Genomic DNA, 14555 nt, shown 5'->3' with positions numbered 1-14555 from the left:
GCACTTTTGTGCCTTTGGTAAAGCTCCTCACCAATGACAAAATGTATACACCTAGTGTGTACATTATCTGCCAGTATTGAACATTTGTATGTTTGAAATATGTCTGCATACAGCAAAATAACATTTCAGTAATGTTTATTTGATGCAAATAATTGCCATATGCAGGCTCAAAATTGCCGTCGGAGGGCTGTTTCACCCATAGTAATTCTTTACAAAATTGCCGTCGGAGGGCTGTTTCACCCATAGCAGTTCTTTACAAAATTGCCGTCGGAGGGCTGTTTCACCCATAGCAGTTCTTTACAAAATTGCCGTCGGAGGGCTGTTTCACCCATAGCAGTTCTTTACAAAATTGCTGTCGGAGGGCTGTTTCACCCATAGCAGTTCTTTACAAAATTGCCGTCGGAGGGCTGTTTCACCCATAGCAGTTCTTTACAAAATTGCCGTCGGAGGGCTGTTTCACCCATAGTAATTCTTTACAAAATTGCTGTGGGTTACAAATTCTTAAGTTCAAGCCCTGTCTTAAGGTTTCTAAATTAACCAAACTTAGCGTCCATGTTCATTTGTTGAAACTTGGGCAGGGCTTCTAGATCATGGTAACCCCACTCCTATGACTAGTGATATTCAATGTTGGGCTAGTAAATAACTATTATTGCCATGCCCGACAGCTAGTGATTTTTTGTCAAACGTTGCAGTTAAGTCTATTTTGTAAATATATGAAATATCCTGCCCCCAAATGTGAGAGTTTTTTTAAGCTCTAGTATCTCCCTTTAGGTGACATATCTGATTATTACTAGTATTTAGTAAAATTATATTAACTTAAAGTAGGGCTAATGAATTTTAATTATATTTTTTAAATCACTAATCCCATGGCTAGTGGATTTTATAAAAATTCTAGAAGCGTTGTGGGGTTTGTGATTTTAACCCCACCTCACCCCAAATTTTAAAATGAGTTAATTTACATAATGCAGCTGTGATGGAGATACTTTAACTGAGCTTACTGTATACATGTTTGTTCAGTTATGGAGGGATGCTGACTGCCTTCATGAGATTCAAGTACCCGAACATCATCGACGGTGGTATTGCAGCTAGTGCTCCCCTCTTCATGTGGGTTCCAGACTTTGATCGGAGCTTTTTCTTCAAAACTGTCACTCAGGTAAATTTGCTATTGTTTCTTTACAATGTTAACAGCTGGTTGTTTAAATTACCACATAATTTAAATTGAGTAAGAAGAGGTGGACCTAGGCTTGTTGTGCATCTACAATCTGGCAATTATATACTGGGCTGTCAATGTTTGGTTGTTTGATAAATTATATAAAATGACGGCTGTGCAGCTAAAATAGGGTACTTAATTGCTGGGTAGAAATTTTTGTGTGTGTGGATAAATCGCATATTATGTGATTACTTCTCTACAGTTCTACAGTAGTTTGTAGGGTTTGTTTAATTTTATCATTCACATAGCAGGTTATTACCAGAGTGTTCATATTGTATTACAGTAAAGTACTCTTACAACAAACTGCAAGGGACCAGGAACATTGGTTCGTTATAACAGTAGTTCGTTGTAAACATTTACTGAAGTTAGCCGTTTTCATTCAGGAAGTTGGCCTTTTATTAATACTATGTAAGGGGGAAATCGGGACTTTACAATCTGTTTGTTCTAACAGGTAGTTTATTGTAAGTGTGTTTTTGTAAAAGTACTTTACTTTATAATATTAACACTTACTGTAACACACTCTGGTTATAACCTCTATTGATTAATTACTAAAAGGGTTTGTTTAATTTCATCCTTCACATAGCAGGTTATTACCAGTATTCATATTCTATGTTAATATTAACACTTACTGTAAGACACTGGTAAAAACCTCTATTGATTAATTACTAAAAATCTTGCAGGACGTCAGAGATGTGAGCCCTGTTTGTGAATCAAAAATACGGGCAGCCTTCCAAAAAATGAACGATCTTGCATCTGAAGGGACTAGAGGTAAATAGTGCAGTAGATTGGTGAAAATTATAGAAGAATAAAACAACAACAAACCCCAGAGAGTAAGGAATATTTGCTTAACAACATCTCAGCACGTTGTCTAATCAGGTTGTTATTAGATGTCCAGGCTATAAATTTTCGAAGCTATCTTAGTGCTACAATATTGTAAAACTGTTATAAGCTCCGACATCACAACGACGCATGCCATAACCTATGACAGTTCTATGATATCGAAGTGCTAAGATAGCTTCAAAAATCTGGGCCCAGGCCTTTATAATAATTGAAAATTTTGTTAAACCATTTATGAGTTATGTAGAAAGAATGTAATCCATGAAAGCTGGGTCACTCATTTCATTTCATCTTATTTTCATGCTTATATACAATTAAGGTTCAAGCACACTGTCCTGGGCACACACCTCAGCTATCTGGGCTGTCTGTCCAGGACAGTGGGTTAGTTGTTAATTGTTAGTGGTTAGTGAGAGAGAGTGGTCTTACACCTACCCATCGAGTTGGTAAATCTCGCTCTGGGTGGGAGCCGGTACCGAGCTGCGAACCCTGTACCTTCCAGCCTTGTGTTCAATGGCTTAACCATGACGCCACCAAGGCTGGTTCTGCAATATTAAATGTCTTGCCTACCTTAAACCTTTTCAGAGCACTGTGATGAACATCCAAAGGTGCAACTATAAACCAAGTTTCAGGGATTATAGTTTGTGAGAAACATACATGTAGTAAAACATGAACATTTAAATACTGCAGAGTTCTTGTATTTGTCATGTTTATTGATAATATATAAAATAAAATTATTGCTTTATCTTGTATAGGCTTGGAAGAGATTTCGAGACTGTTTAATCTGTGTAAGCCGGTCACCAATCTGCCAAGCTACAAACATCTACAGGGGTGGATTCGCAACAGCTTTGCCAACATGGCCATGTTTAACTACCCGTACGCAGTTCCCTTGTTCAACTTGCCGGCCAACCCACTTAATGTAAGCCTATTTACCTATATATGTATAGATTACTATTACAGTAGAATCTCATTAGATCGAACTCGGAAGGATCGAATACACCGCAACGCTCGAACCAAAAACGAAGTCCTGAGTTAAACTTACACGTTACTAACCGAATGGTTAGGTCGAATTGCCTGATGGGTCGAACACTTTCTCGAGCACCGACGTGCTTCGAGCCAGCGGGATTCAACAGTATAATATTATACTGTAAACCGTATTAAGATTGCGACGTGTTTTTTTCGCGAATGTATACCTTAGCGCATGTTCGCGACGTGTAAATTTCGCGAACGACCGTTGACAGCTCAAAAAAAAAAAAATGGATAAAGACAGCTCACTGTAATTGTTATAAAGTTACTGTCTGTAAATTAATATTCTGTTATCCTACATCAAGCAATTGTGCCTGGTACAGAGTCTATAGAGGGGATTAGACCCTACCCACCTCACCTGTATTAGAATCACAACTCACAGCTTCAGTTGTTAACTGTTAACACCCTTTGACAGATAAAACAATAAACGATTAGTCGCCATCGATTGAAGTTACATAAAAAAATCAACGATTAGTCGCCATCAAGGAGAGCTCGTGTATAGGCTGTGCCTGTTGAGTGAATCTTTTTGTGAATTTTATTCTCAATAAAATATTTCAAAACAAAACAAATTACTTTAAGCACACTTCAAACTGGAAAATAGTGCGTGTGTATTAATTTCGCGACATAAGGTTGGACGCGAACGACGCGAAATTTATACGCACACATTTTTTTCACGGTTTACAGTAATTAATATGTAATTGTGACCATTACTATTATATTGTATGTATATAGGAGAAGGCCTTTTAAGTTGGCAACCTTGTACCCAATCCTTTCGTTGTTTATGCAATAAAATATGTTTTCAATCAATCAATGTTAGCCTAAAAATACTAAGGATGCATGGTATATTGTAATTCAAACAGACCAGTAGGAACAATATATTGAGTTGAGTGGGGTGGGGTGCACAATCTTTAGTGGAGGGGACACAGTCTCTAATCATGGGACACAAGCCTGATTTTTATCTTTATTGATATAGAATAGAACAAACAAACATACATTTTCATCCTTGATTAGGGAACAGGCCCCGCCACCCCTCCCCTCCACAACGCCCTCATCACAGGTGTATGGGCTTCCATTTTTGTAAAGGGGGGGGGGGGGTGCAGACTGGTTTTTGCCCTAATTAAACAAGAACGCCTGAATCAGGTTAACAACATTTATTCATATTAGCATTACTGCCAAACAGCTACATGTATATATAGGATTGCAAACGAATCACTACACATTTTTACATAGGTTACAACTAAATTTTCAGGTAGTTTGATGGAAATACATCTTAAAAAGGTCTCAGGTTACAGCAATATCTCTATAATTTTTGCCTGAATTTGAGGATTTCCTCCAGACCACCCCCGCCTCCAACCCTGTCTTGTACACTTATACCCCCTGTTCTATGGGCTTGTCAAAGAATAAATGATACTTATTTACCGACCTCGGTGGTGTCATGGTTACACCATTGGACATAAGGCTGGTAGGTACAGGGTTCGCTGGTACCGGCTCCCACCCAGAACGAGTTTTTAATGACTCAATGGGTAGGTGTAAAACCACTACACCCTCTTTTCCACTAACAACTAACCCACTGTCCAGGACAGACAGCCCAGATAGCTGAGGTGTGTGCCCAGGACAGTGTGCTTGAACTTTATTTGGATATAAGCACGAAAATAAGTTCAAATGAAAATGATAGTTATTATGATACACCGTACCTATACTGATACACGCAGTAATGTCTGTATTTCAGGCTTGATGTCAGTTGAAAACCTTTATTTCTTAGATTCAACTGGCTTTCTTAACTGTCACAAATATCCATTTTACTGTGGTTATCGTCGCCAGTAAAAGTCAGTTTGCAATGGTAAAACCAGCATTAACATTCACAAATGGTCCAGATACAACACAGTTAATTATCCCCTAATTAGGTAACAAGTTTTGTTTAAGTTTGTGTCTTGATTATACAATGAAACTCCCCTAAACCGGTCACCCTCGGGATCAGGTAAAAAGTCCTGTTTTAAGAGGTATTCGGTTTAGATAGATTAATCCCTTCTATACATAATACTGATATTGAAAAAGGGGCCGTGAAAAATGTCCATTTTTGAGGGAATTCCAGTTTACAGAGGGTCCGGTTTTGAGAGGTTTCACTGTATGTTGTGAAATACAACAGTTCATGTTTTTTTCTTCCCATGCAGGTTGTGTGCAAGTTGGTTCTGATGGCTCCCAGTGTTATAGCTGGTCTAGCATCTGCTGCTGGTCTCTACTACAACGGGACTCACGGGACCCTGCCCTGTTTTGACATCTACAAGGAATATGTGCAGTGTGCTGACCCAACAGGCTGTGGTCTTGGCCCTAATGCCAAGGCATACGATTATCAGGTTCAAATCAGTTTTACTTTGTTTGAGGTACATAGCTTTATGGTGACAAGAGTGCTTGCTTGTCGCTTGTCGTGCGACTGGGCATAGAACTGATTCCTTTAACCTATGTCATAGCACACAATCTAATATTACAGAACAGGGGTCTAATTCACAAAGATATCTTAGGCTCTGCTAGACAACAAAGCATCCTCTTTACAAGTCTTTTAGCATTGAACTGCGAGATCGCAAAGTTGCGAGAGTTTAGTGAATTAGGTCCCAGTTATTCACCACACTGTAAAATTATTGAATTCTAGTTTAATTATAGGAAAAATATTGGTACGTGAAAGGTACCACATTATTGATTTTATTTAAGTGTTTTGTTTCATTGAATAACATAAATACTATAATGTGTTTAGATAATTAGGAGTAAAGATACATTACCTTAAAATTCAGTTAACTATGTGAAGATGTACTGTAATCCATATTTCAAAATGTTTTATTCATATTTATCTAATATTCATTAAAAGGTGTCCAATTAACATTTCTTTTGGATAGCTATATCATTTTGAAAAGTCACTAAATGACACATGTATACAGTCTAACTCGATCTTGAAGGGGACGAGGAAATGGGTCGAGTTTCAGGGAGGTCAGGTTTTCAAAATTAATATATAAGAGTTCAAATTTAAAACTGCATTACAGCTGGATGATTTTGCTTAATATTGTAAAAAGCATGCACTTCACTGCCTACCTCTAAACTATGTATCCCCAGTTGAAAGGCAAATTGATATATAACTGTCACCCCACCCCTTTTGTTGGCATCTTCTGATGTCTGTGATACATTTATTTTGCGTATATTATAAAAGTAAGTAAATAACAAAACAGAAAAGATAACCCAGATGAAGGAAGTAAATGATATAATGAACAATAATGTATTTTGCAGATGTCAAAATATGGTGGAACATAACTAACAAATAAAACAGTGAATGCTGAATAACACTCAGTACATTTGTTTTCACAAAATTATTTTAATTATTTTAAATTTAAAAAATCATTAAAAAACACTAATTATAAAAAGGAAACAGCACTAACAATTATTACAAGTACTCTTTGAAGTTAACCAGACTGTGTCTGTAATTATGTATTACGTAGCAAGACTCTCCACCATGTATAAACAACAAACAATCAGGATCAGTTCGTTCTGCTTAGTTTGCAATCTATTATTTTGTAATTATCACCGTAATCCTCAACACCCAAGATCACCCGAGACAGACGCGCTTCGTTTGATTGACCTGATTGACAATTCATGTGTCTTTAAAATATTATCGGCAATGACAGTTTGATCAATCGAGTTTTGGAGGTACATGATCTATTAAATCTTTATGGCAGGACCAAAAAATTGGGTAGAGAGATCGAGTCTATCGAGTGTTGGAAGTTTGATGACTACATGTAGTTTGTATAGTAAGTCAGCCGGGATCGTCACTTATAAGGTCGAGAGATCGAAATTTTCAAAAGATCAAAGGTAGAGTTATCGAAGTTTGACTGTATATATATATATATTTAAAACATATTTTCTGTTTTTAAAGGCATGTACAGAAGTCCGCCTACCTGATGGCACCAACAATGTGACTGATATGTTTCCTGTGTTGCCATGGACGCAGGACATGAGGCGTGAATACTGCGAGAAGACTTGGGGAATTTCACAACGACTTGACTGGACCACTATACAGTTCTGGGGACTGAGTTAGTAGACAGATTTCACTTTGCATAGCATCCTCTTGTCACTTTGAACATTGCTAAGCCATAATATCATCCCATACATTCCATATAATGTCAATCTATAGTTTTCATACCATGCCATCCCATACATTCCATGCCATGCTGTCCATATGATCCATGCCATACCATCCCAAATGTGCCATGCTATGTCATCCCATAAGTTCCATCCCATCCCATACATTCCATACTATTTTATACATTCCATGCCATGTCATCCCATTTATTCCCTGCCATCCTCTTCTATATATGCCATGCTATTTAATACATTCCATTCCATACCATACCAAACATGCCATGCCATGCCACCCCATATATGCCAAGCCATGCTATCCCATATATACCATTCCATACTATTTGACACCTCCCATTTCATGCCATACATTTCATTCCACACCATTTTGTATTCCATACCATCCCATCCTATATGCTCCATGCCATATTATCCCATTCATACCATGCCATGTTATCCCATTCTATAACGTTTTATATGTTCCATGCCATTCCATCACATACATTTTATGCTATGCAATGTCATCCCATACATTTCATTCCATACCATTTTATCATTCCACGCCATGCTATCCCACACATTTCATGCTATTCCATTTTATCATTCCATTCCATGCCATCCCACACAGTTCTTGCTATGCCATGTCATTCCATTTTATCATTCCATGCCATCCCACACATTCCATGCTATACCACATCATCCCACACATTTCATGCTATGCCATTCCATTGTATCATTCCATTCCATGCCATCCCACACAGTTCTTGCTATGCCATGTCATCCCATTTTATCATTCCATGCCATCCAACACATTTCATGCTATGCCATTCAATTGTATCATTCCATTCCATGCCATCCCACACATTTCTTGCTATACCATGTCATCCCATATTATCATTCCATACCATCCCACACATTTAATGCTATGCCATGCCATCCCACACATTTCATGCTATGCCATGCCATCCCACATATTTCATGCTATGCCATGCCATCCCACATATTTCATGCTATGACATGCCATTCCACACATTTCATGCTATGCCATGCCATCCCACACATATCATGCTATGTCATGCCATCCCACACATTTCATGCTATGCCATGCCATACCATTTTATTATTCCATGTCATGTCATCCCACACATTTCTTGTTATCCCATGCCATACCATTTTATTCCTTCCGTACCATGCAATCCCATCCTATCCTATAAGTTCCATGCTATGCCATTTGTGCCATACATTCCATTCGAGACAAATTCATACATTCCATTCTATACCATTTTATACATCCCATGCCATTCCTACAATTCATGGCATGTCATGTCATCCCATACCATGCAAGCCCACACATTCTATTCCATATTATTTTATTCATGCCATGCCATCCCATACATTCCATGTAATGTCATCCCATATATTCAGTGCCATGTCATCCCATATATTCAGTGCCATGTCATCCCATATATTCAGTGCCATGTCATCCCATACATTCCATGCCATCCCATACATTCCATACCATGTCCTCCCACACATTCCGTGCCATGTCCTCCCATACTATGTCTCCAATACATTCCATGCCATGTCATTCCATACTATGTCATCCCATACATTCCATGCCATGTCATCCCATACATTCCATGCCATGTCATCCCATACATTCCATGCCATGTCATCCCATACTATGTCATCCCATACATTCCATGCCATGTCATCCCATACTATGTCATCCCATACATTCCATGCGATATCATCCCATACATTCCATGCCATGTCATCCCAAACTATTTCATCCCATACATTCCATGCAATGTCATCCCATGCCATGTCATCCCATACTATGTCATCCCATACATTCCATGCCATGTCATCCCATACTATGTCATCCCATACATTCCATGCGATATCATCCCATACATTCCATGCCATGTCATCCCAAACTATTTCATCCCATACATTCCATGCAATGTCATCCCATGCCATGTCATCCCATACTATGTCATCCCATACATTCCATGCCATGTCCTCCCATACTATGTCTCCAATACATTCCATGCCATGTTATTCCATACTATGTCATCCCATACATTCCATGCCATGTCATCCCATACATTCCATGCCATGTCATCCCATACTATGTCATCCCATACATTCCATGCCATGTCATCCCATACTATGTCATCCCATAAATTCCATGCCATGTCATCCCATACTATGTCATCCCATACATTCCATGCCATGTCCTCCCATACTATGTCTCCAATACATTCCATGCCATGTCATTCCATACTGTCATCCCATACATTTCATTCCATGCCATGTCATTCCATACTATGTCATCCCATACATTCCATGCCATGTCATCCCATACATTCCATGCCATGTCCTCCCATACTATGTCTCCAATACATTCCATTCCATGCCATGTCATTCCATACTATGTCATCCCATACATTCCATGCCATGTCATCCCATACTATGTCATCCCATACATTCCATGCCATGTCATCCCATACTATGTCATCCCATACATTCCATGCAATATCATCCCATACATTCCATCCTATCCCCTCACATCACACCACACCATTCCACACCCTTTGAAGCTATTGTCGGTGAACTCTGAAAACATTATATGTTGCATGTGAGTAAAACAGAATTGTAATAATCTGGTATTTGCTGAAGTATGCTCTCAGCAGTTTTAAAATTAATGCAATACATTTTAGTATGTATTGTAATTTGTATTCTACTTTTTACATAAGGGCCGGTCACAAGTATCAACATTTCATGAATGTACAAAGTGTACACTGGCATTAACTCCCTCCCCTAGCATATGGTTTATACATAAATGAAATTTTTTATAATTGTGAATGTCCCCTTATATTATTTAGTGTCTTTTGCCATCAGATATTTTAATGAATTTTTTTTTCTTCAGAATTAAAGTCTGCCAGTAATCTAGTCTTCTCCAATGGTGACCTTGACCCCTGGCATGGGGGTGGGGTAAGTGCCAACATGATTAAACAAATGCTGTTTTTTTATGTAGTTAAAATTAAAATACTGAACACTGCCTGTATTCTTTGTCATAATGGAACAGAATATGTAAAGTGTTGTTAGCAGATTTAAGGAAGGAAATGTTTTATTTAATGATGCACTCAACACATTTTATTTACGGTTATATGGCGCCAGACATATGGTTAAGGACTACACAGATATTGAGAGAGGAAACCTGCTGATGCCACTTATGTGCTACTCATTTTCGATAAGCAGTAAGGGTTCTTTTATATGCACCATTCCATGGACAGGATAACACATACCACAGCCTTTGATGTACCAGTCATGGTGCACTGGCTGGAATGAGAAATACAGGATTTCCGCGGTCATTAAAAACCTGCAAAAGTTTTGAAATTTGCAAAATACTTTTCAAGGGCCTTAAAAAGTTTAGAAATTTTGGTTAAAACTGAAAAGTCATGGAAAAGTTTTGAAATTTGATTCTTGGAAGTCTGCAGGAACCCTGGAAATAACCCAGTGGGCATTAGCAGATTTAATTCTCAAATCATATGTATATAGTAACAGGGCTCAAGGTTCATAATTTGTTGCCTACAGCAATATTTAAGAAAACATTGTCACAGAAGGCAATTCTGAGCCTGGCTAAAAGTTTTTTTTCGAAGGCTATTTTGCTGTATGTATGGTAGACTATTTCAAAAGCACAAATGTTAAATACTAGCAGATAATATATACCATAGTTTGCCATCATTGAGGGGCTTTACTGACAGCAGAAATTTTAACCAGTGGCAAAAAAGTGCCATTAGTGATGCTTCCAACCAATGACAATTTATATCTCAGTGATCGACGGCAAGTTACCATCAGTGCCGTCGTTAAAATTCGAGCCCTGTAGTAATGAGTGGTGTTGGGAATCAGTTGGAATTTCATCATTGGTTATAATCAATTCGCAACAACCTATCAACTTTTGATTACACAATCGGTTAAAGTTATATGAACATAGGAAGAATTTTAATTATAAGCACCATGTATTGTCATCTATTATGATAGGTTTAGCACTGAAACATACACACTGACGTAACAAAAGAAGCAATATCTCCTAGGAGAATATTGCAGGAGATATCATAAATTATAGTGCCATGGATATCTCCTACAAAAGCCTTTAATGGATGATAATAATCAATAATTTTGAATATCACTAGTACATGTACTTCAACCTGAAGGTCTATCTTTTAAACTATGCCTTGCAGCCTTCATATCTTTCAACCAATGTTAAGAAAAACAACCAAAAAACCCTCCAATTTACAACCACCACCACCACCAAAATACAACACATACCAAATAGCCAATGTAAAATAAACTGAGGTGTCATTTCTTTCCTTTCCTACCAGTCTTAAGCTTGGTGGTTTCTTTGCTATTTATGATCATTTGATTTCTCTCATTTGACTTTTATACTTTTTACAGGTAAATAAAAGTATTTCCAACACAGTTGTTGCTGTTTTAATTAAAGGTGGAGCTCACCATTTGGATCTCAGGTAATCTTTTTTCTTTCTTAAAGGAGAAATAAACCTAGTTTAGCAGAATTGTTTGTAAACATTTTGCTATCATTGAGATGCTCCCGACCTACGGCAATTTATATCTCAATGACATCATTTGCCGTCGGTGCTGTCGCTAAGTTCGAGCCCTGACCTGGAATATTTGGTGTCATTGCAAGGCCTTTACGATGTGCAACGTGATGATTTCGGAATTCCAGACTGGATTGCCACATTTCACTGCATGATGTATGGCCACCAAGCAATTGTTTGGTAGTGGATCTATTGCCACATTTCACTGCATGATGTATGGCCACCAAGCAATTGTTTGGTAGTGGATCTATTGCCACATTTCACTGCATGATGTATGGCCACCAAGCAATTGTTTGGTAGTGGATCTATTGCCACATTTCACTGCATGATGTATGGCCACCAAGCAATTGTTTGGTAGTGGATCTATTGCCACATTTCACTGCATGATGTATGGCCACCAAGCAATTGTTTGGTAGTGGATCTATTGCCACATTTCACTGCATGATGTATGGCCACCAAGCAATTGTTTGGTAGTGGATCTATTGCCACATTTCACTGCATGATGTATGGCCACCAAGCATTGTTTGATAGTGGATCTATTGCCACATTTCACTGCATGATGTATGGCCACCAAGCAATTGTTTGGTAGTGGATCTATTGCCACATTTCACTGCATGATGTATGGCCACCAAGCAATTGTTTGGTAGTGGATCTATTGCCACATTTCACTGCATGATGTATGGCCACCAAGCAATTGTTTGGTAGTGGATCTATTGCATGATAGCCCAGTGCTCGCCTGATACGTGGTCAGACTAGGATCAATCTCTGTTGGTGGCCCTATTGGGCTAGTTCTCATTCCAGCATGTGCACCACGACTGGTATATCAAAGGCCAATGGTACATGTATCTACCCTGTCTTGGGATGGTGCATTTAAAACATCCCTTGCTAAAAAGGGAGCGGGTTTCCTCTCTATATGTTAAAATTACAAAATTAATAATGATTAATAATTCAATGTGCTCTAGTGGTGTTGTTAAACAAAACAAACATTCAACTTTAACTATTGCATGATTGCTAAGTGTAGGACTGCCATAAGCAAGTGCTCTTCGTGACAACAGAAATGTCTTTGTGTTTTCAGACACCACAATCCTGCGGATCCTCCTGGAGTGATCCAAGCTCGGGAGATCGAGAAGACAAACATCCAAAAATGGATCCTTTCGGCCAAGACATCGCGATCACAAGTGTAACAAGAAGAATAGATCTAGGAAAGAATTGTGTTATTAATGTATTAGCCCCCTACTGGTCCAACCGGAGGGGACTATAGGTTTCATCTCTGTCCTTCTGTCTGTCCGTCCGTCTGTCCCACATATGTTTTCCGGATGTTTTTTGCAGAAGGCTTTGAGATATTGTGTATAGTTTTATCATGTACTGTTACAGATCCAAGTTTGACTTTCATGGCAATTTACTCATTTTTGACGGAGTTATGGCCCTTGAACTTAGATTTGAAAATGTGTTTTTCTGGACTTTTTTTTCAAAAGGCCTTGAAATATTAACTTGAAATTTTGTATATAGCTTTATCATGTACTGTTACAGATCACTTTCATGGTGATTTACTCGTTTTTGATGGAGTTATTACCCTTGAACTTGGGCAATGTGAAAATTTATTTTGTGGACTTTTTTTTAGGCTTTGAGATATTGAACTAAAAAAATTTTTATATACCTTTATTATGTACTGTTATAGATGAAGTTCAACTTCCATGGCAATTTTCCCATTTTTGACAGAGTTATGACCCTTGAACTTAGAAGATATGAACAAAACATTTTCGAACTTTTGTTTTGCAATACCTGAAAATATTGAGGTGAAATCTTTTATATAGCTTTATTATGTACTGTTACTGATCAAGTTTAACTTTCATGGTGATTTACCCACTTTTCATAGGTGTTTGGCCCTTAAATTTAGGATATAAGAAAAATTATTGGGTCAGGTAGGGGACGTGTATTGCTTTAGCAGTACTCTCAAAATGCTTGTAAATCTGGGCCCCGTTTCACAGAGAGATCTTATTGCGGAGATCACCTTAAGTGCATAACTACTTATGCACTTAAGGTGATATGAAAGTGATCTTAGTGCTAAGATCACTTCATGGACTGCACATGGGCCCTGGGGCCTCGGTGGTGTCGTGGTTATGCCATCAGATTACAGGCTGGTAGGTACAGGGTTTGCAGTCCAGTACCAGCTCCAACTCAGGGCGAGTTCTTAAGAGCTCAATGGGTAGGTGTAAGGCCACTACTCCCTCTTCTCTCTTACTAACCACTAACAAACTAACACACTGTCCTGGACAGACAGCCCAGATAGCTGAGGTGTGTGCCCAGGATAGTGTGCTTGAACCTTAATTGGATATAAGCACGAAAATAAGTTGAAATGAAATGGGCCCTGGTCACTAGTTGACAATTTTATTTTCATTTAATTATTCAATATAATATTAAAGCCAAATCAATTATTTTTTTTAATTAATAGCTTAGCATTGATAGTAGTGTGTGTGTGTGTGTGGGGGGGGGGGGGGGGGGTTGTTTGGTGGGTTTTTTTTTTTGGGGGGGGGGGTATTGTAAATTGAATTTGGCTACAGATTTATTGACCAAATGTGCCAATTGTATAATAATACGGGTCCAGCTAAAACTCCCAGTTGAGATATTTACATTAGTCCATCATATGTCTGATTTATGCATGCAACTATGTGCCACTTTTTAAAACCCATTTGTACAGCTGTGTGAGTGAAAGAATGTTATGTTCTGACAATATTGACTAT

General features: G+C 38.3%; 1 protein-coding gene across 1 annotated transcript in view; it reads left to right on the top strand.

Moving 5' to 3' along the window:
* Positions 1 to 13140, top strand: part of LOC121383224 (dipeptidyl peptidase 2-like) — a 64137-nt gene extending 50997 nt beyond the window's left edge. Inside the window, exons 4-11 of the mRNA XM_041513112.1 lie at positions 1018 to 1153; positions 1891 to 1978; positions 2800 to 2963; positions 5242 to 5424; positions 6987 to 7143; positions 10125 to 10189; positions 11654 to 11724; positions 12890 to 13140. Of these exons, the coding sequence (XP_041369046.1) occupies positions 1018 to 1153; positions 1891 to 1978; positions 2800 to 2963; positions 5242 to 5424; positions 6987 to 7143; positions 10125 to 10189; positions 11654 to 11724; positions 12890 to 12998 (973 nt within the window). The 3' untranslated portion in view covers positions 12999 to 13140. The remainder of the gene's footprint in view (positions 1 to 1017; positions 1154 to 1890; positions 1979 to 2799; positions 2964 to 5241; positions 5425 to 6986; positions 7144 to 10124; positions 10190 to 11653; positions 11725 to 12889) is intronic.
* The last annotated feature ends 1415 nt before the right edge of the window (positions 13141 to 14555 follow it).

Source organism: Gigantopelta aegis, chromosome 10, assembly GCF_016097555.1.
Source record: "Gigantopelta aegis isolate Gae_Host chromosome 10, Gae_host_genome, whole genome shotgun sequence".
Classification (NCBI taxonomy): Eukaryota; Metazoa; Mollusca; class Gastropoda; order Neomphalida; family Peltospiridae; genus Gigantopelta; species Gigantopelta aegis.
Note: the sequence above shows the minus strand (reverse complement) of the source record. Positions and strands in the feature narration are given on the sequence as shown.